Here is a 21,059-nt window from a genome sequence, read left to right on the forward strand (position 1 = left end):
TAAGGGACCTTATTATCAGGGCCTTGGGTTTTCTGTGATGTAGCAAAATTCTGCAGAATTCAGCTCATGCTACAGAGTCTTACTCTAGAATTTGACCTTTTATTTTAAAAATCAAAGGATTACCTTCATGGCAGCAGAATAAATTAGCACTGCCATGGAATTTAAGGGCTCTGTTCTCATTGTGCTGTGGGGTACCTCAGGGCCCTGCTCATGGCCATTTTGGGTTGCCTGCCTACATAACACTGGCAATAGAATTTTTACTCAGTAATTCCTAGATCAAACACAATGACTTGTGGTTAGGATTGCCAATTATGGTTGGACATATTCCTAGAGGTGACATAATCTTTAATTCCTGGAGACTTCCGTGCAATCCTGGAAAATTGGCAAGCCTACTTGTGATTGAACTAAAATATATATAGAGAGCAACATCCAAGCTTGATGGAAAGATTCCATGTGATGGAAATTCTAACTGCATCCCTTGGTAGGCTTTTCAATAATTAATCTCATGAAAGATTTGTCTTATTTCTAAAGAATGTTTTGAGAGTCTACCTGCAACCATTGGTTCTTGTTATGCATTTGTTTACCATATTGAAGAGCCTTCTAGAATTTAATGGTCTCATAGACCATGATCAAATTGCCTCTTAACCCTCTCTTTGCTAAGCTAATAGTTCCTTAAATTTCTCATGGTCAGGCATATTTTCTATACTGTGAATCAGCTTTTTTCAACACCCTCTCCAGTTTTTCAACATCCTTTTTTCTGGTAGTGGTCTTACTAATGCCATATACAGAGGTATTAATTACCTTCCTACTCCTACTTGATATTCCCTAGTTTATACATTGAAGGGTCATGTTAGCTGTTTTAGCCAGTGTTACATTGGAGGCTCATGTTAACTTGGTTGTAGACGATAACCCTGAAATCCTTTTAGGAGTTTTTGCTTTCTGTTGTACAAATTCCCCATCCTGTAAGTGTGGACTATACTTTTGTTCCTTGATTTATGATTGCACTTAGCTGTACCAAAATGAACTTCGCTCGTTTGCATCCTATCTTACCAAGCAATCTAGATGATACTGTATAACAATCTCTTTATTTACTATCCCACCAATCTGTCATCTGCAGAGTTTAACTCAAAGCAGTGGTTTTGTTTCCCAGATTATTAATACAAATATTGAATAGCATTAGGCAGAGAATCAGTCTACATGAAACTGTACTAGAAGCAGCCATGTGCAGACTCCTGTTGATTTCCTCAGTGACAATTATATTTTGAGATCTCTTGAGCTAATTATAATCCAATTAATATATGCCATGTTGATTTTTGTATAATGCTAAGTTTTAGTAATATCAATTCAAATACCTTTTAGAAGTCTAAATATATTATGTTAACACAGCTGGCTACATTTCTCAACCAGACTCCATAAACTTGTGAAGTTGATTTGACAAGATATATTTTCCATGCAAGCATGTTGATTGGCATTAAAGATTGGAAATATTGTTTTTTATTGCTGAGTCCCTTAGTAGTAGTTACATTATTTTTTTAAAATCCATCCCAGCTAAGATAACAGGCATATAATTACCTGGATCATCTTGTTCATCCACTGGCTTTCTTTCCCCTTCTCTTCCTGCCATTCCCAATTCACATGTAGAGTTTCAGGATAGCAGGCTCTAGAAAGTCTGATGCATTCATGCTCTATCTTCCCCAGCAGTGGCTAGCCAGGCAGCGCTCTTATCACAGAGGTAAGCAGCAATGGTAAAGGGAGACAGAGGGAGCTGTGCTATATAGTAGAGCTGGTCGGATATTTTTTGACAAAATAATGTTTATCAGAAAATGCAAAATTGTCAAAACCAAAACTTTTCACAGGAAAGAGTTGGTTTCAATCAATTTTCTGTTTCTGAAACGTTTTCCAATTGTCAAAAATTCCATTTGGACATATTTTTGAAATTAAAAAAAAATTTTTTTTTGGTTTGAAATTACTTTTCCACTTGAAATGTAAGTTAATTTATAGTAAAAAAAAAAAGTAAAACAACATTTAAAAACCTGAAATAAAAGTAAATGTTTTAAAATTATAAAACAAAATGTTTTGATAATCTGAAATTTTTTTTTTTTTTGATTTGCAAAACTCAGCTTTTTTTTTTTTTTTTTCCTTCCCCATCCCAGTACAGGATGTGAAAATTTTTCAAAATCTTAAAATCTTGTGGGTTGGGGAAACCATCAACTGTGTTGCATATTGACCAGCTATCAAATGAAGTGAAAGGGTGCAGTAGGAGGGCTACCCTGTAAAGTATACGAGCTAGATTAGGGTGAGAACCAAGATCTCGGTGAAGACTAAGGGAGACGAGTTGTTACTGAGTCAGCTCTGCAGAGCTTAGAAGAGGTGGCAGCGAAGACCTGATGCCTGCTGCACTCCTTACCCCACCACTTCCTGAACAATGCCATGACAGCAGACAGTTGTAAATTTTAAGTGAGGAGACAGGAAGTCCAGAAGATAGGCAGTGACAAGTGTAAGTGCACGGCTTATGCCGTTTAGCACTGAAGTTCAAAGCTACTATTCCTGCAACTCTTTGGTCTCCTAACACATTTTACCCAAGTGCAACTGGAGTACAAACAGTGGTCCGGATTTTCCAGAAGTACTTAATTCCAGTTCAGCTTTTGCATTAAATTGTGTTTGCAGCCTAAAGTAGTCTGACTGCACCACTTTCCTCCTCCTTTTGTATTTTGACTTCCTGGTTTTAAAGTTGAAATCTTAAAACAGAAAAATCAAGGATTTTAAAATATAAAGTTCTCACAGCAACATACTGGGGTTGGGTGAGATTTGTAAAGTGCACTAACATGCTGTTTGCTGGCTTCCCTGTGTAGACCCAACTGGCATGCTCTAAACGGTACCTAGTTTGCGTTAATGTAGTCTTGTTTCACATAGACTGTTAATGCAAAGTGGTACCCTTTTAAAGCGCACCAGCAGGATTTCCAGTGTGGCAGTCCCGGATGCTTTACAAATCACACCCTTCTAGTGCTCTGCTGGCATCATGGAGGCAAGCCCACTGTAGTTTAGGGCTTGAAAAATGTATCAAATGAATGCCAGAGGACTGAACCTGCTAAACTAAACCCAAAGTGTGGTTGTGACTTGCCCTAATCCAAAATTAGCTTCTATCACCCGTCCACCCCCAATTTGGAAAAGAAAAGCACAAAAGTATTTAAATCACATACACTATGTGATTTACTTTAAAAATGCTTACAAATAAAGTCCACACATTGTCCAAAATGAACTTTGTAATTCTGTATTGAGCCCCCAGAATAACTGTTTAGTGTTTGCCTTTTAGATACCAATACAGTTTTACCAAATTAATTTGCTTTTTAAAGCCTTGGACTGTTCTGAAGTCTTTATTAAACTAATCAGACTGTGCCAAATACACACTTTGATTGGTGCTACACTGACTATAGAAATGGGTGTTACTAAAAAACTGACAATTTTGATTTTAACTATCCTGTCTGATGATTTTACTTCCACAATTTTATACCACTTCCATGCAGTAAACTCTGGCACAACTTCCTTTACAAACAGATTTGGGGTAGACATTTGTATCTTCAATTTTAAATAGTAGACATTATGTTCTGTCTGTCACCTCTTCTTCTGCTGGACTCTGCCTATGGGCTTGGCTACACTTGCGAGTTACAGCGCAATAAAGAAGCCCTGTGCGCACTAGCTCACTACCCGTCCACATTGGCAAGGCATGTAGAGCACACTGATTCCGCGGCTACGACGCTGCTGGTACTCCACCTTGGCAAGTGGAATAATGTTTGCTGCGCCCGCGCTGGAGCGCTGCAGCGCCAGTGTGAATGAGGTGTTGCTTTACTGCGCTCTGAATTTACAAGACAGCATGCTGACATGCTCTCAGCCCTCGAAAAACCCACTCTCTCTCCCCCCACATCTACACAACACACTCACTGTCACACTCTACCCCACCCCACCCCCATTTGAAAAGCACATTGCAGCCACTTGCATTCTGGGATAGCTGTCCATAATGCACCTCTCCCAATGCCGCTGCAAGTGCCGCAAATGTGGCCCCGCCAGTGCGCTTGAAGCTGTCAGTGTGGACAGACTGCAGCGCTTTCCCTACTGCGCTCTACAAAGGCTGGTTTAACTCAAAGCGCTCTGCATCTGCAAGTGTAGCCATGCCCTAAGTCTTGTGAATTTGGATTCAGTCATGCAGACTACATAATGGAAAGATTCCATAGCTGCTTTGAATATTATCTTGATTTTTGTGCTTGTATGGTTCCAGTTCTCTGTTTAACTGTAACAAGCAAGATTTTCCCTGGCACTGTGACAATGGAGCTATCAGCCTGTGATCTGTCAAGTCTCTCAGAAACCTCCTTTCATTGTTTTTGTAAGCTTATTAACTTTGTGTATAGTCCCTTAAACAGCATGCTATATTTTGATCAGTTACCATACTTATACTCCGTGCAGATTTGAAATATAGGGTAATTTATAGCAAATGTAGAGACATAATTCTGTTTAGGTTCTTGAGATTTCATTCATCATTATGGTATCTGGGAGTTCACAATATCGTCATAAATTTAGGCATTAATCCTTCTTTTTCAATACCAACCATAATGTTAAATGAAGGAGATAGTGAAAAGAATTTTTCAAAGTTGCACAGTGTGTATGAAGACTGTTTGCTATCGCTACCTTCTCAATAAGGTTTCACTTTATTTTGTTGTCTGAGCAAATAACAAAGATCTTGTCATACTTTTATCTGCATTCTTGAATGACATCTTCAGCTACTTTGATCAGGACAAAATATGTTGCTGTTTGCCTTTCTGACTAGAATAAATAAAATTAGGGAGGAATTCATTCTTCCCTTATATGGATGTTTATAGCTATTATCCAGTCATTTATCTTGTTTGACCAACTGTCTTGTATTAATGTCGTTGATTCTTTTTAGTTTTGTTTATTTTTTTTCTCCACTACTTCACTTGCAATGACTAATAGTGGACCTACACATTTTTAAATCTGTCTGGAGGAGTATATCCAGGTTTGAGTGGTGCAGTCATTCCTTTAAATTTCTCCTCTTGTACTACACTGAAAGTGTAAAAATTCATGATTTTCTTGGTTTTTATGGCATAATTGCCAGTTGATCTTTGCACAAACTTATGAAGAGAGCTGGTTGAAGAGCTTTTCTGGAAGATGTGGAATAGGGCCTTCAATTATCAGTTTCATTTTGATGCCATGCTGTTACAGAAAATGTCTCACTCATGTTCTCTTCCATTTCACTAGACAACACTTTACTCAGTTGCACATGTGATCTTAAAAAAGAATCCAAATAAACTGATTTTCTTCATTTCTCGGTGAACATGAATCCTTTTTCTTGCTGCTTAACAACTCCTGAAAATATTTTACCTTGGAATGGCTATTGGTTTTCATTCCTTAAGTCTAGTCACTTTTTTTTTTTAACTTTTGGGTATATTGAGATAGAAATTCATGCTGGTATTCGGTAATCAGTCGTTTGCAATATTGATCGGTGTTGGGGCAGCCTCAGAGAACTCTTCCACTCAAGAATTCAGTTAGGCTCTGGTCTCGTCACTCAGGTTCTTATATTTGGCATACAGCAAAGCAATTCTAAATTGATCAGACTCAGATGTGGATGTGTGGTGGACCTGTGCCACCCCCTAAAGTTACACAGCAAACCTCTTCCTTCATATACATTTTGCACATGACATTGCATGTACTACACATTGCATCACACATTTTGGGGTTGGCTTGGTCGCTCTGTAGAGCATGCAGCGTTCACATACTGTGCATGCACAACTTACGCTTTACCTCATCTTACATTTCAGGCTTATTTTGTCCATTGTAAATGGTTCCCTGGGTGTTCGCTCTTACTTGAGGTATGTCTACGCTTAAAACACCGCAACAGCACGGCTTCACTGCTGGCAAATACGCTGCTGTAGCATGTCAGGGTAGATGCTACCTTTACCGACTGGGGGATGGGGAGTAGGGGGGGTTCTCCTGTTGGTACAGGTAATCCGCTTCGCCAAGAGGCGATAGCTAGGTGGGCAGAAGAGTTCTTCCATCAATTTGGCGCTGTCTATACTAGAAAATCGGGTTGGCTTAACTATGCTGTTCAGGGGTGTGGATTTTTCACATCACTGAGCCCCATAGTTATGCTGACCTAATTATCTGGTGTAGACCAGACCTCAGTTAGTAAAGACATTCTGTTTCCAGCCTGCTGATCCATTTACTTCCCTAATCCTGTCTCCCAAGAAATGAGGCCTCACCCGTGTCCAATAACTCGTGTCAAGCCAGGGTTACATTCCACTGCTTTTGTTTTTCTTTTTAATATTAGCATTTGTTTTATTTGTATTTTTGTTTTTTGTTCTTTTTTAAAGTATACTATTTAGCAACACATTTTGAAGATTATAGTAGTTGTAATTATTTGAATTACTATTAATAGTAGTCTTAAAGTACTATCCGGGGGTGTAAACTAATCTCCTCTGATATAGCCTACTTGGGTATAATTTTACATTGCAAGCTTGCTTTGTATTCAAAGCATTTTTTTATTTTAATTTTGCTTTTATTAATTATAAAATTGGTATAACTATTTTAAAATATGCATTACCATAGGAAATGTAGGTGTGAAACAGAACATAGGCTAAATAAAATAACACTCCTTGGGGTCATGCCAGAAATGGTCTTTTTTAGCCACCACACAATTCTTGTTAATAGCGTAGGCAGTTTTTACTTTACCAGCATCCCAGTGTCTCAACTGTACTGTGTAGTTTAGAGACTGTTCCCCCAGAGTAAACCCACATGCTGGCTGCTCCTGTCTGTGAGACATTACACCTGCACGGGTGAACAGCTCCACGGGTGAACATCAGGACAAGTCTGAGGCTTTCCAGACCTTGTATTGTCTTGGAACAGTATTCGAGGAGAGAAAACAATGTTTTTTTTATGCTGTATGGGCTGCAGTGGTTTTACGTTTAACTTTATGGTATTGGACTTAAAAAAAAATTATTCTGTACCAACTGGTGGTTTTTTTTTTTTGTATTACATTTTTAACTTTTTTTGTGGTGATAAGAGGTCAAGGTTTGTTTGCTCGCTATTAAGAGCTTTTACTTTGTGTAGTGTGTATTCTACACGTTATTAGGACACATTGTCTTAATTCCATACTTCCTGAAAAGCAGTTATAACATGTATTTTATAAGAATAACAAAGCTTTATTAATGAGCTCTTGGTTTTGTTTATGGATGCAGTACTTTTGGTGCTATTTTTTATTGAAATGCTTGATTATGTTTTCACAGCATATTTGTTAGCTTGGTTTCAGGATAATATACTAATTTCACAAAAAGAAAAGGAGGACTTGTGGCACCTTAGAGACTAACCAATTTATTTGAGCATAAGCTTTCGTGAGCTACAGCTCACTTCAGCGGATGCATTCAGTGGAAAATACAGTGGGGAGATTTATATTCACAGAGAACATGAAACAATGGGTGTTACCATACACACTCTAACGAGAGTGATGAGCTATTATCAGCAGGAGAGACTGCTGAATTGGAATTAATTTGCAAACTGGATACAATTAACTTAGGCTTGAATAAAGACTGGAAGTGGATGGGTCATTACACAAAGTAAAACTATTTCCCCATGTTTATTCCCCCACCCCCAGCTGTTCCTCAGGCCTTCTTGTCAACTGCTGGAAATGGCCCACCTTGATTATCACTACAAAAGGTTTCTTTCCCCCCCCCCCCCCCTCCCCGCTTGCCTGCTGGTAATAGCGCATCTTACCTGATCACTCTCTCCTTACAGTGTGTATGGCAACACCCATTGTTTCATGTTCTCTGTGTATATAAATCTCCCCACTGTATTTTCCACTGAATGCATCCGATGAAGTGAACTGTAGCTCACAAAAGCTTATGCTCAAATAAATTTGTTAGTCTCTAAGGTGCCACAAGTCCTCCTTTTCTTTTTGCAGATACAGACTAACACGGCTATTACTCTGATACTAATTTCAAACAGTCCAGTTCCGTGCCTGTTTTATTAAGTTTATTTTGGTGTAGTTGCTCCCTATCTTGGCAGTCTTACACATTCTGTACATTTTTGTGTAGAAAGTTTTTAATGATTTTTAACTATGTTACCAAATCTTAGCGGGCACAGTTTTTTAGGTAACCTCACATTGGTGAAATTTAGTAACAATGACACAAGTAAACAGAACATTTTTGTTCAGTATTTTTAGTAGGTCTTAGCTCTAAACTATTTGGACCTGTTTCCAATTTCAGGCATTTTAGTCTCTTTTATTTACAAAACTCCACCATACAGTTTTTTTTATTCCCTTAGTAATATTTATTTTATGCCACAGTTAATTAAATCTTCTGGATAGAAATTTGAATGGTTGGAGGTTTTGTGTTTTGAATGGCCACTGCACCATTTAAAGTAGTTTTATTATTCATAATTAATAACCTGTTAAAGGAAAACAGAATTTGGATGGCACTGGTTGGGCTTCATTTCTTTATTTAAGAAGTAGAAGCAGTCAAACCATATAGAAATCTCTATTTTCTTTCTCGTGACTTTGACAAAAAAGTCCATAGTCTAGTAATTCAAATCAAATAGTCACTGTGTACTTGCAGTGTCATTTACAATTGATTATTTATAGACACATTCATCAGGAAGAGCCCATTTCCTCCAGAATGGCTATGAACACTTCTAATGGGGAAAAAACACAGTGGTGCTAATTGTCATCACCTGACCTCTCCTTTGCACAATTTGTTTTATTACTAAGGGTTTCCACGGAAGTGATTGCACTGAGTTATACTACACCTCTACTCCGATATAACGCGACCTGATGTAACACGGTAAAGCAGCACTTGGGGGGGGGGGCAGGGCGCTGCGCGCTCCGGTGGATCAAAGCAAGTTCGATATAACGCAGTTTCACCTATAACACGGTAAGATTTTTTGGCTCCCGAGGACAGTGTTATATTGGGGTAGAGGTGTACTATAACTGGGTTTCATTATTAAACCAAGAATTCTCGTCTTTAACAATTTAATGTCCTCTTTAGTGCTTTTACTTTAACATTTTCACATTCCTCTACTGTTTAATTCCCTCTGAACTTTGCAGTGTTTATTTGTGCAAAAACTTTTTTGAAGTGACACATTTTTAGCTAATTTTTTGGTGGCTTTAAGTTGGGGGTTTTTTGCATTTATTTTTTAATGTAGTTCATTTTGCCTGCAACACTGTATTTAGTAAATATAGTCCTTGAAGTGTGGCATATTTTTGCTTTGGATTTGTACTAATAGGTAACAGACATTGGCTTTTTTGACCTTTTAGGAATTTGTTTTATTTAGTATGTCCAGTTAGTCATGTCAAGCCAGACCTACAGTCAGTAGCTTTCATGTTTATTACAGTTAGAATGAGGCATAATCACTCAGTTAATACAACACTGGGTGAAGACTGAAGAATATGATGAGTTAGCCATCTTTATATAGAACTATCATTGGATCCCTACCCACCTTCCAGAAATTTCTAGTTTCTGGCAACTAAATCCATTTACACTTCACAACTTCACCTGTTCCCTTCAGTATCCAGGGACAGTTGATTCTGTCCTCCAGCCACCCCTCTCTCCAAAAACCAGTTAACCTCTCCATCTATTCTCCCTATCATCCAGGCTTCTAACAGTAACAACTTCCTTATTGTTTCCTAAGACTTTCTGATTGTTTTCCCTTTGTAGATTAAATCTTTCATTTTAATACTTGAATTAAAAAGGTGAATGTGTCAGGTATTAAACTTTCAAACATTATGTTTCTGTAGCTATTTAATGGCATAAATTCACAATAAAGGAATGTTTGCCAGATTTTTTTTTTTAAAAAACCTTGATAAACTCTCTCACATCCTCTGTGCTGTCCACTGTGTCCATTTACCCCTCTTTCAACCCAGTGCTTGCATAATCTACTCTCCCTGATGTGTGAGACTGTACCATTTAGTTAAAGCTGTGGATTACTTTGGGTACATCATAAAAAAATTTGAGTCCATCTCCTTCTAACTTTACTAGCATAAATTTTTGGTTTATATAAACATTTGGTGATTCGAAGGTCTCATTTAAGCCTCCACTCATTTGTCACTCAGTGATCAGCAGGTGTTCTGAAGACTAGGTTCCTTCTACCGGTCTGGAACACACTTGTTAGACAAGTCTAATTTCTAGGAAGAGCAAGATATTCAACTCCGCAGTATGGCTTATTTAGTTATATTTTGTGGGATTGCTTCTGCTGGTTCTCTTCTGTCCTTGTTCTTATAAATCTAATAGTCTGTTTAGATGCGAGTGAGTTGTGTATAATTAACTATTTTCTACTCTGTTTTTCCTTTTTTCCTTTTACTCTGAATGTAGGATCATGGTAGATGATACGCCATGAGATGTCCCTCTTTGGCTACTCTGTGTTCTAATCCATCTACTTTCTCATTTGTTTTGATGTGATCAAGTTTTGTTTAATACCAATAGGTCTTTCACTCCAGGATTTGGTTCCTCTTAAAGTTTGTGGTTCTGGTTCCCTACTTAACAGTGCTCCTCAGTCTTTGTCTTGTTCTATGCCTAAGTATTGTTTGTTCATATAACATGCAGCAACATTGTGTGTGAGTTTGCACATGTATGCAGTAAAATTAAGTGTTCATGAAGCAATGAATGCTGTGTTTTTTTCTGGTTCCTTGTAAGTCATGCTAACCCTTTATGCCCCTTTGAATACTGTTCTTACTGGGTAGTCTGCTTTCATTATGAGTTTCTTTCTTATTTATTGTTTAATTGTTGAGCAGCGTGTCTGCTAATGAAGACTTTTTTCTCTTAATGTTGATTCTTTAACTTCTCTCCCCTTCAAAGTCCAATACTTGCTATTTCCTTTCCTATTGCATAACTTCTATAAAAGTATAGTCTGTCAATGGTTGTCTGTAAAGTAAAAACTAGAAACCTCATTAATACCTTCTGAATGTTAGTTTGAATTTGAATAATTTTATGCTTTTATGATAGGGAGCAGAGAGGAAAAGGGGAAAAGAGAATTACTGAAAACCATTGACTGAAATGTAAATCTTTAAAATATAAAAGTATAAATCTCTTTGGGAAGATCATTTACTCCAGTCATCGCTTCTAATTGAGTGTTTTTGATTGATAGGAAATGTAGGAGGAAGAAAAAAAAACTTGTAACAAATAAACTCCCACCAATCAGTCACCCAAAAGTTCTGGATCTGAAAGCTTCTCTCTACCCCGGGGTGGAATCTCATGTTCTGGTCTCTATCTGCCCCCAGTGGGTTTGTCTATATGGGGACACTCAGGAAGTTAATACAAATCAACTAAAGGTGTGACGTTAATACACATTGTGCAAGCTGTGTTAAATCCCCTTTTTATGCTGTCATTCAAGAGTAAAGTGGCCTTAGTTTGCTGTAGCTTAAACCTCCTTTGTGGAGGATTAAGCTACAGTGAACTGAGGGCTTGTCTGTGCTTGAAATTTGTTGTGGATTAATTTATTTTTTTTGTTAAATGCCTTGTATCCACAAGCGTTTCTTGCTGTTGTTGCAAATCATCTGGCATTTTCATGTGTATTGTTAAACCCACTTTGAAGATGGGTTCACTGAGATGCAGGAGGAGTTTACTTTCAGCAAAGTAGGTATGAGTGCATCTTCATCCCAAAACAATGGTTGCACAACTGCTAAGTCATCCTGCTGGTATACCACACTTTGCTGGCTATCTGCTCATCCTTTCTGTTTACTTGTGTGCCCACCGCTGCTCAAGGGACATCCTGACCAAATATCACCTGCCTGTTTTAAATGCTGGCACACAACCAGGTTCTGTCTTCCGTAATTCCAGCTGCTGTGGAGTTCACAAACCTCTGTCATGCTCCTGATTATTGATCAGTCATCCTCATTCTTTACTGTGGTCCTGTGCTGAGATTGCGGACTTCATTGCCCTCTAGGGAGAGGTGTGTGATCAGGCACATCTGAACAGTAGTTGTTCAGCACAGGTGTAAAAGCGGCTATCCTGACAAATGCAAGATGGGGGCACAACTGTGACACTCTCCAGTGTTGCAGTAAGGCACAAGTTCACCTATAATGTTTGGTGATTCTTCATATGTTATCACTGATGTGAGACTACATCATCATCAAGGCAAAGGAGCTCCAGCTGGAGTATAGAACTGCTAAGTACTATGGGACCTCAGGGAAAGCTAGCACAGTGTACTGGTACTATGAGGAGCTGGACCATGTTTGCTAGAGATTGCACTACTCAGCCATAGCATGGACTTTATGACTGATCCTCCAAACCAGGATCTAATCTATCCAGTGAACTCTAGGGCAGACACAGCTGCAGAGATTCAGGAGCATCCCAAATCACAGCTGGAGGATCAATCTAAACCACAGGCACAGATCCAAATTGTGGAGGGGACCAATTCTAGTGAGTGTGGAATGACGTGTTTCAATAACACTTTAAGGCATGAGTGTGAGGGGTTTGAACAGTTTATTTCCAGGTACTGTAAAGGGTACCACAATGTTGGTCTAACTTCTCTCTGCCTGCCCCACACCTGCTACTCAGTGATGGCCATACCAGAGACTGTACAAACTCTCCATGCCTTTTTTCTATAAGCAAAAACACAAGTGCTGCTTAAGCTTGCCATGTACTGTCCCACACCTCCTTATGATGGTGCTTATTGGTTTCTCTTACATAATGGCAACACTGCCTGGTTAACCCACGAGACTATTTGAAGAAAGGCATCAAATACAAAGAAGAAACAAAATCATGGTCCACAGTTTCGTGAATGCCCTCATTTTTGAGTGAATGCGAGTTATGTTACCTTGCCCAAATCATGGTACAGACATTTTCATAGAAAGATTTTAAGACATTTAACTAAAAGGGACATGAATTATTTTGTTTCAGAGTTCTGTTAATTTTGCAGTGCACTTTATGCTGATCATGGATGTTAAACATCAATTTAAGGCACGAACAGTGCTCTGATTTGGCAGGGAGATTGCAGAGCAATGCAGCTATCTCAGCACTGCCCATAGAGCTTGTTTCCCTTCCACTTCTGCACCAACTCTAGGGGAATTATCCTAGCAAACACCAGCATAGCATATCTTTCAAATTTGTTCAATATCTTCTCAACAAATCCTTTTCTCTCTTTTGGGGATGTGCATCAGGGTAACTTCCTCCAAAGTAAGAACAGCCTGCAGAAGTACATGTGCAATTACTAGTCTGCCACTGCTCCCCTCACTCCCAGACCTACTGCTATTCTGTCAGCAAGCTGCAGAGGAACACATTCAGTTATTAGCAAGTACCCCCTTTAGCTAGCCACTTCCCCATCACTCATAGTCCACCTGGAATATACTATCCTGAATCCCAAACTGGCAGAACAGACACCTCCTCTCGCTATCCCCTCACACCACAGGCTCAAGGGACCCTATACAAAGGGGGAAGACTGCAAACATCTTACCATCTCCAACCTCATTGAGGACTGGGAAGAGCCTATGGGAATGGAATTTCAAAATCAATGAAAAAGCAACATTTTATCTATGTTGGCATGGAGACTACAGTTTGGACAATAATTTGTCCATTGTCCTCTCTTTCCCTATAGCACCCACGGGGAGGGGGAGTGAGAGGGTGGGAAGGTCAGAGAAATGGGTAGCACATCCGACACAGGTAATGGAGAGGTAAAGAAACCTCCTGGAGCACATGGTCTTCAAACCTGAATTTGCACAGCTTTATGAATTTGAATATATTATTTTTACTGCTCACAATGTTCAATTTGGTGTATTCATTCCTATTGAAATATTGAAAATGTGTTTGATGCAAGACTCAATCATCATGAATGGATTCATTCAAATGTGCAGCATCATGATCACAATATCCACGCATGCACAATAAATACATAAACCCCCATCTACATTTCAAGCATTATAATGCAACAGTTCTCACAATATCTTAAAAACTCAACAAGAAATGTGATAATATACACACAAAGTATGATTAAGTCCTTGCACCAGTAGACATATTCAAGAAGACATATTCAGTAATGCTGATCAGTGCCTTATGCAAAAGTATGTGCATTTTTTACAAATGGCATCTAAACTCGAAGTATGAACACACTGCATCTCTTGCTCTGTGCCCTAGAGTAGTTACATCTTTTTGCAGAGGCCTCCAATCTGGCTGTTCAAAACATTTGCCAAGTCTGGCCACCTGTTGCTAAGCCAGGCAAGCAAAGGGTAAGCCAAGTCTCCCAGAATGAGTGGTGGAATGGCATTGCCAACAAGGTCCATTGATACTGTTGATGCAAAAGTTCCGTTGGTCAATGGAGAAAACATTCTAGACTTTCTGAAGATCCTGGTATCATGGACCTTTGTAGACCACCCCACATCAATACTGGTGAACTTTCCATGGTGATGAAACAGGCCTTGCAGCACCATGGGGGTGGGGGGGGGACTTTTCTGTTGATAGCCTCTAAGGCCTGATACGGAGGGTTAAGAATTGGCATGTGGGACCCATCAGTGGCTCCAGTATAAGTTGGGAACTCCAACAATACAAACCAATTAATTTCCTGTGCATTGTCCAGTCTTAAGATACGGTGGGATAGAACCTTCTCGATAATATTGCACACCTCTTTCAACAGCCCAGATAGCTGATCTACCAACAATGAACTGGCTAGCTACTGACCGGTTGTAGGTAGTAGGGTTGGCAAGCTTTCAGATGGTGATGGCAACACTCCTCTCTATGCTGAGGGCAGTTCTTACATAGGTATTCTTCTGCTGTAGCCCCTGTGCGAACTCTACACAGCTTTCTAAGAAAGTGGCTTTTGACATCCTGAAATTCTGCTGCCACTCATGCTCATACCCAATCTGCAGTGCTATACTTTCCCACCAGTCAATACTTGTTGGCCACTCTCCAAAGGGGTGCTCCACCAAGGGAAGCTGCTCCAGGAAAAGTTATGGAAGTGTCTGCTTGATTTCAGCCTTCTCCTCCTCTGGTGGCCTTATCATCCCAGTTCTGAAGTCACTGCCCAACTTTAGATGTTAAAGCAGCTTGTTTATGTTCATCACAGTGTGGATTGTAGTGATCACAATGTATGCTGCATGTTGCATGACAGTGGTTTGAAAATGGCACTGGATGGCTCTGAAAACCCTAATGCATGATAAGATGAAATGAGGAATCATGGGAATTTAATTTGACACTAAACTCCAGAATTCTGTTGCCTTCCAATAAGTATCTGAGTGCTCAGCATGAAAAATCCCAGAATGCACAGAACACAGTGGCAGAGCAGTGTACCCTGGGATGTCTGCCCAGAATGCTGGTTGCTGATTTCGAAACATCACAGTGCCGTATGGGTGCAATGATATGGGGCAAAAGTACCTTAATCACAGGATAACAATGTGATGTGTGTGCACTGCTTGTGAAACACTTTTTGCAGATCACATAACGCAGATACACAAAACCCATGGTAAGTTTCAAGTGTAGACGTGCCTTAGGCCACTTTACTCCTGAACGAGAAAATCCACCTGGGGGTTTAATGTGCTTTAACTTCCACACATTTGGTTGATTTGCCTTAACTTTCTTGACAGTATCCATGTAGACATGGCCTTGGACTCACTTCTTTGCCCTTTTTCAGGTTTTAAGATGGTTTGTTTAATCTTCTTTCTTTCAATAGGTTCACCTCCTTTATACTGTTACACTCTCTCTAGCTTTCCCCAGCTTCATATTGATTTTACTTCTATTGCCTGTTCTGTCTGCCTGTTCTACTTTTTTGCAGGACTCTTTCTAGCCAGCTGTCATGAAATCATAACTTCAACTTTCCATCCTCTTTCTGTAAAAGGAGCATCACTCAAAACATCTTGCTGCTTGTTTGGATGTGCATAGTAATGAATATTTAACATCCTGTTAAATTCTGTCTTAACTTTACATAACTGTGAATCTTGCAACTTGCCAGAAATATCTTCTCTCTTTATTCTTTTGTATTTTAAATACATGTTTTCAAATGTAGTAAATGAGTTTTACATTCGAGCTACCTGCTACTTCAGCCAGCTGTTTTTTTCAAAATAATGGTTTCTTTTTTAATAATTGATAGTATATAATACAGTTGTTAATACTGTTTAATAAGGACTGTATAGAGTATTAATGTTAGTCACATGTTTTAGAGAAGACAGAAAGACAGGATGTGCACATGGCATTGATTTGTAAACTTTTGTTGAGTCCTAATGAACTCAATGTAACTCGTAATTGACTTTCATATTCTTCTTTTAGGTAAAAAGAACATACTCCCATGGTACATATAGAGCTGGCCCAATGAGACAGATCAGCTTGGTTGGAGCAGTGGATGAGGAAGTGGGAGATTACTTTCCAGAGTTCCTTGATATGTTGGAAGATTCACCTTTCTTAAAAGTAAGGGAAAGACGGGAAAGGGGAGATATTCTTCCAAATACTATATATCAGTGGTTTTCAACCTGTGGTCCACCCCTGGGGATCTGCAGACTATATCTAAAATTTTCAAAGGGGTCTGTACCTCCATTTGAAATTTTTTAGGGGTCCACAAATTAAAAAAAGGTTGAAAACCACTGCTCTATATTAAAGTGAAAGAACTGTAATACTTATTGTCTCACAGGTCTGGTTGAACACCCATGTTGGCCATTCACCAGCTCCTGTTAAGGCATCCAGCCATTGAGTTTTCAGGGTTTTTAAGCCTCGAGATCTGAACAGAATCCAGTTGCTGTCCTTGACACATACTCAGGATGCAGATCTTCTCCCTCGCACCCACTCCTGAGAACTTTGACCATGTGGACTACTGTCCTGTCCCTGGAACTAGTGCTGGCTCCTCAGGCTTCCTCAGAACTTAATAACACCCTTTACCTGAACTCCACCTGAAGGTTTGGCCTTCTGGTTTATCTCTTCAGGGGGGCATGTGCTTAATACACACAGACAAGATTGCACAAGATTCTGAACTACTACTGCTCTTTCTTTAATAACACAAGAAATATACATATCTACACAAAAAATAACAAACCCTACATGCATTCCTTGTCTAGGTTACCTGCCCCTTCCAGAGCATTCTTTGGGCTAGGGTCAGGGTTGTCTGGGGCCATCCAGAGTCCTTCTGTTTGCAGTGCATGGCTTGGGTTCTGAACCACGGAGCTCTCTTGCGTCTCCGCCCCTCCCAGCTTGCTTCCTGTGACCTTGGCCAGACTGTCCCCTTTCCCAACCAAACTTCCTGTGGGTCTCCCTCAGTCTTCCCTTGTGAATCCTTTTATCACCTTTCAGTCCCTTAAATAGGTGACTGCTGGATCGACCTCAACAGGTGATCATGGACCCCTTTGCCAAGTGACTTCATTGCCAGGCAGTCTGTTTGCTGAGAAACCCGTTCTTCTAAGTAGAAGCCAATCTGTTACCTAGGATTTTTGTATTAGACTAAAGGACCATTTCGAGTTAATGACCCTCTGTTGTCAGTCCTGTGCCACTACCCATTGGAACTTCAGTCCAGCATGGAGGTAGAGGGGCAACAGAGAAGACTGTTTAGTCCCTGTATTCAGGATGGAGTTTTCATCTTGGTAAAGATAGATACAGAGAGTTTGTAATCTTCTGAATTGTTTAGAATTCATAAATTGTACAGACTGTTTCCCCAAGTCATCACACTTGCCTACATTCATTTATTTACCAGATCTGTTAACTTTTTTTTTTATTTTACCAAATAACTCTTTTTTTAAAATGTATTTGAAAATAACTCTCATCAAAATGTGGATTGTTATATTTCCCATTAGTGTACATTGCCGTGGGGGACGCTCTCTAGTCTAAAATTAGAAAGTCGTAAAGATAGCGATGATGGTCCCATCATGTGGGTACGTCCAGGAGAACAGATGATCCCTGTGGCTGACATGCCAAAGTCACCTTTCAAAAGGAAAAGGTATGTTGAGATTCTTAGCTTGGTGAGTTATCTGGTTAGTTGTCTTAACCTGTCCCTTATTCCACTTATCCCAATGGCTGTTGCTCTATTATAGCATAAATCTTATGTTTATGTAGCTTTTTACCCCCAAAGAAGAAACAAAATCACTTCTTAGTTTTTAAGTTCTTCTAGGAAGGAAATGTGTTTTTTGTAAGCATTTGTACACCACCTAGTATAATGATGTGCCAATCCTGACTGGAGCCTCTGGGCTTTTGTAATGAATACTAAAATAGTAATTTTACAAACCAGACCATCTTTTCTTCACTCTCCCTAAAATGCAGCTACCTTGAGGTAACAGCATAAAGCAAAATTAAACGTGTTTTGGGGAAAAAGTGAAGAATGCTATATCCATATGAATGCTGCAGGGCAAATTTTAAGTAGGCACCACACAGTTACTCAAATTTAAATTTGGCCAGGATACTGGTATTAACTCCCCTATTCTTAAGTGCTTATGGACCTTTAAGTGCCATCGGACCTTTAAAAACTACAAGTGACAAAGATTTCTGTCTCATCTGAAAGATGGGACCTCTAACAGTAGAAAGTCACCATAACATCATATTGGGGTACTGATTTAGATAATGACTCAAAACGAAGAGTGCTACCTACAGAATCAAACATAACTTCTTTTAGCATGTAGATTTTCCTTGTGGATTTCCCATCCAAATATTTTCCAGGTGGTTCCCCTAGTTTGTAGAATCTCAGATGTCCGCCTAATGTGATATGGTCTCTCACTATCAGCCTTAGACTAGCCATAGAATGATCATAGAGGATCTGTTCCACCTCACTGGTGTTTTCTCCTTTTACTCTAACATGTCTAACGAGTAGTCTTGCAAACCTTTTTCCTTTCCAGTGCTGAAATGTGGAACAGAGCTGTAATATACAACACTCAAATTGTTCAGTAGAAATGTAAACAAATGAATTTGAATGCACATATTATTACTTTTAGCATTTCATGAATGTTCCCTAAATTACTTTTGTACTTTAATCATCCTGTAATCTGGCCAAGATGTTCTTATTCTAATATATGTGCATGCTGGAGGAAGACATGGATCGTGTTGAATGTAGAAATCTATAAACTTGAGCATGGGGGAGTGTTAGGTTTTTAGTTGGTTTTTTTTTATTATTTTTTTTAAACAGAACTACCAATGAAATAAAAAACCTGCAATACCTACCTCGAACTAGTGAGCCCCGTGAAATGCTCTTTGAAGACAGGACACGAGCCCATGCAGATCACATAGGACAAGGTTTTGAACGACAGACTACAGCTGCTGTAGGAGTGTTAAAGGCTGTGCACTGTGGAGAGTGGTAGGTGTCAACTGGTTTAGTCTTGTTAGACCTTTGAAAAATACTTGCATGAATTTCCATTTATAGTTGCTAGAAGGATCATCAGCTAATATGTTAATCCAGTTACTAGTATGTTTTGGAAATAAGCCATAACTATTGAATAAACTATATTTTTCTTTTGTCTTGAGGAGCTAGGTATGCTGGGTACATTCTAATGTAGATACAACTTTGCAGTCTGGTGGAAACTAGAAAGAGGCCTCCCCGTCTCAGTAACAGCTTCAAAAATACAGTTGTGTAAATTGTAGCACTCAGACTTTTCTTGATGTTTGTGAACCAGTATAGTAGTGGTTTGCCTACATTTTTATCTGAACTGCACATAGAATCTTCTGGGAACATTTTTCTCTGTCTGTTTGGATAAAAACAAACATCACAATTCTGGTTCGAGGGAATGGTGGTTGTTTTAAGCCTGGTGGAAGTTGCATGGCATTTCTTTAGTGTCCCAAACAGTCTGAAACTCTTATATGTGATCCAGAGGATCAGCCCAGTTCAGCAGAAGCCATTTTTGCTTGCTTTATCAGAAAGAGAAGAAAGTGCATTTTAGCTGGGTTCTCTCATTGAACCGGAAAAGTGATAATTAGAGGGATTTTTTGGTCCTTTTAACTTCTGTCTCTGAGACTGGCATGTGGTGCTGTAGTACATTACCTTCTGTAATTCCCACTCAGTTACATAGGTGCTGGAACTAGGGGTTCTGGGGGTGCTGCCGCACTGCCGGGCTTAAAGTGGTTTCCATTATATACAGGGTTTACAGTTTGGTTCAATGGCTCTCAGCACCCCACTATAGAATTGTTCCAGCACCCCTGCTCAGTTATTGAGAACACCCTTGCTTTTTATAGTTTGATTGGCATGGTTACTGAGACAAGAATTCTGATATTGCATCAGAACCCAGACTTAATCCTTCTTTGGGTGAAATGGTGCAAATACGTGTAACAGTGCATGAACCAGAACTTGTCTGTAGGTCTGTAATAAAGAAATTCCCCACGGGAGGGAACTGGGTCATTCAAATGTGAACCTTTTTTTAAGCTTCAATGCCTGTAGTCTAGTTCCTGCAAATTCATGACCGTTCCACATTTGACTTGGAAATATTGGTACCGTTCTATTAACTCATTCATAGTTGTGGTAGTCTCCTTTATTGGTCACTTACAAGTTGGCATTTAGTGAAGCTGGATTTCTGTTGTCAAAAGGTTGGATTTCACTTATGGCAAACTTTTATATCAGGCAGAATTTGTGTACTTTCATATTCAAAGTTGAATGAAATTTTTTTTCGATCTTTCATTTTTTAGTTGTTGATCACTCTATAAACTCTGAGTATTGTTCTATACATATTGTCAAAGGCAAACAGATGGAAAATTACATTGATCCATAATTTATTCTGTGGTTACTTCTGGACCAGTTCCAAAAAAGCACTGCTTGGTTCAGGGACCAGTGATGATTATTAGATGAAATAGCATCTGCACAATGAGGACTGACCATGAATATACTGTTGAAAAGATTGGCGTCTCCACATTCCATTGGAATAAAGCATGGATTTATAACCCTAGAACAGGGCCGGGCAAACTTTTTGGCCTGAGGGCTGCATCAGGTTTCGGAAATTGTATGGAGGGCCGGTTAGGGGAGACTGTGCCTCCCCAAACAGCCAGGCGTGACCCGGTCTCTGCCCTGGATTCCACCCACCCACACACACACACACACACTCACTCACACACACTCTTCTTGCCTCCTGACCCCCCTGGACTCCTGCCCCATCCAACCCCCCCGATGGCCCTCCCAGGACCTCTGCCCCA

The 21,059-nt window shown here is 39.5% G+C and overlaps 1 protein-coding gene across 7 annotated transcripts in view; it reads left to right on the forward strand.

Annotated features, from left to right (window-relative positions):
- RSBN1L (round spermatid basic protein 1 like) overlaps positions 1-21,059 on the forward strand; it is a 94,241-nt gene that overhangs the window by 51,876 nt on the left and 21,306 nt on the right. For 3 of the 7 annotated variants that reach the window (XM_073328573.1, XM_073328571.1, XM_073328576.1), the window contains 4 exons: positions 5,829-5,879; positions 16,245-16,382; positions 17,753-17,895; positions 19,072-19,239. In XM_073328573.1, the coding sequence (XP_073184674.1) occupies positions 5,829-5,879; positions 16,245-16,382; positions 17,753-17,895; positions 19,072-19,239 (500 nt within the window). The remainder of the gene's footprint in view (positions 1-5,828; positions 5,880-16,244; positions 16,383-17,752; positions 17,896-19,071; positions 19,240-21,059) is intronic. The other 4 variants (XM_073328572.1, XM_073328577.1, XM_073328574.1 and 1 more) reach the window with 3 other exon arrangements.

The sequence above is a fragment of the Lepidochelys kempii genome, chromosome 1 (genome assembly GCF_965140265.1).
Source record: "Lepidochelys kempii isolate rLepKem1 chromosome 1, rLepKem1.hap2, whole genome shotgun sequence".
NCBI classification, from domain to species: domain Eukaryota; kingdom Metazoa; phylum Chordata; order Testudines; family Cheloniidae; genus Lepidochelys; species Lepidochelys kempii.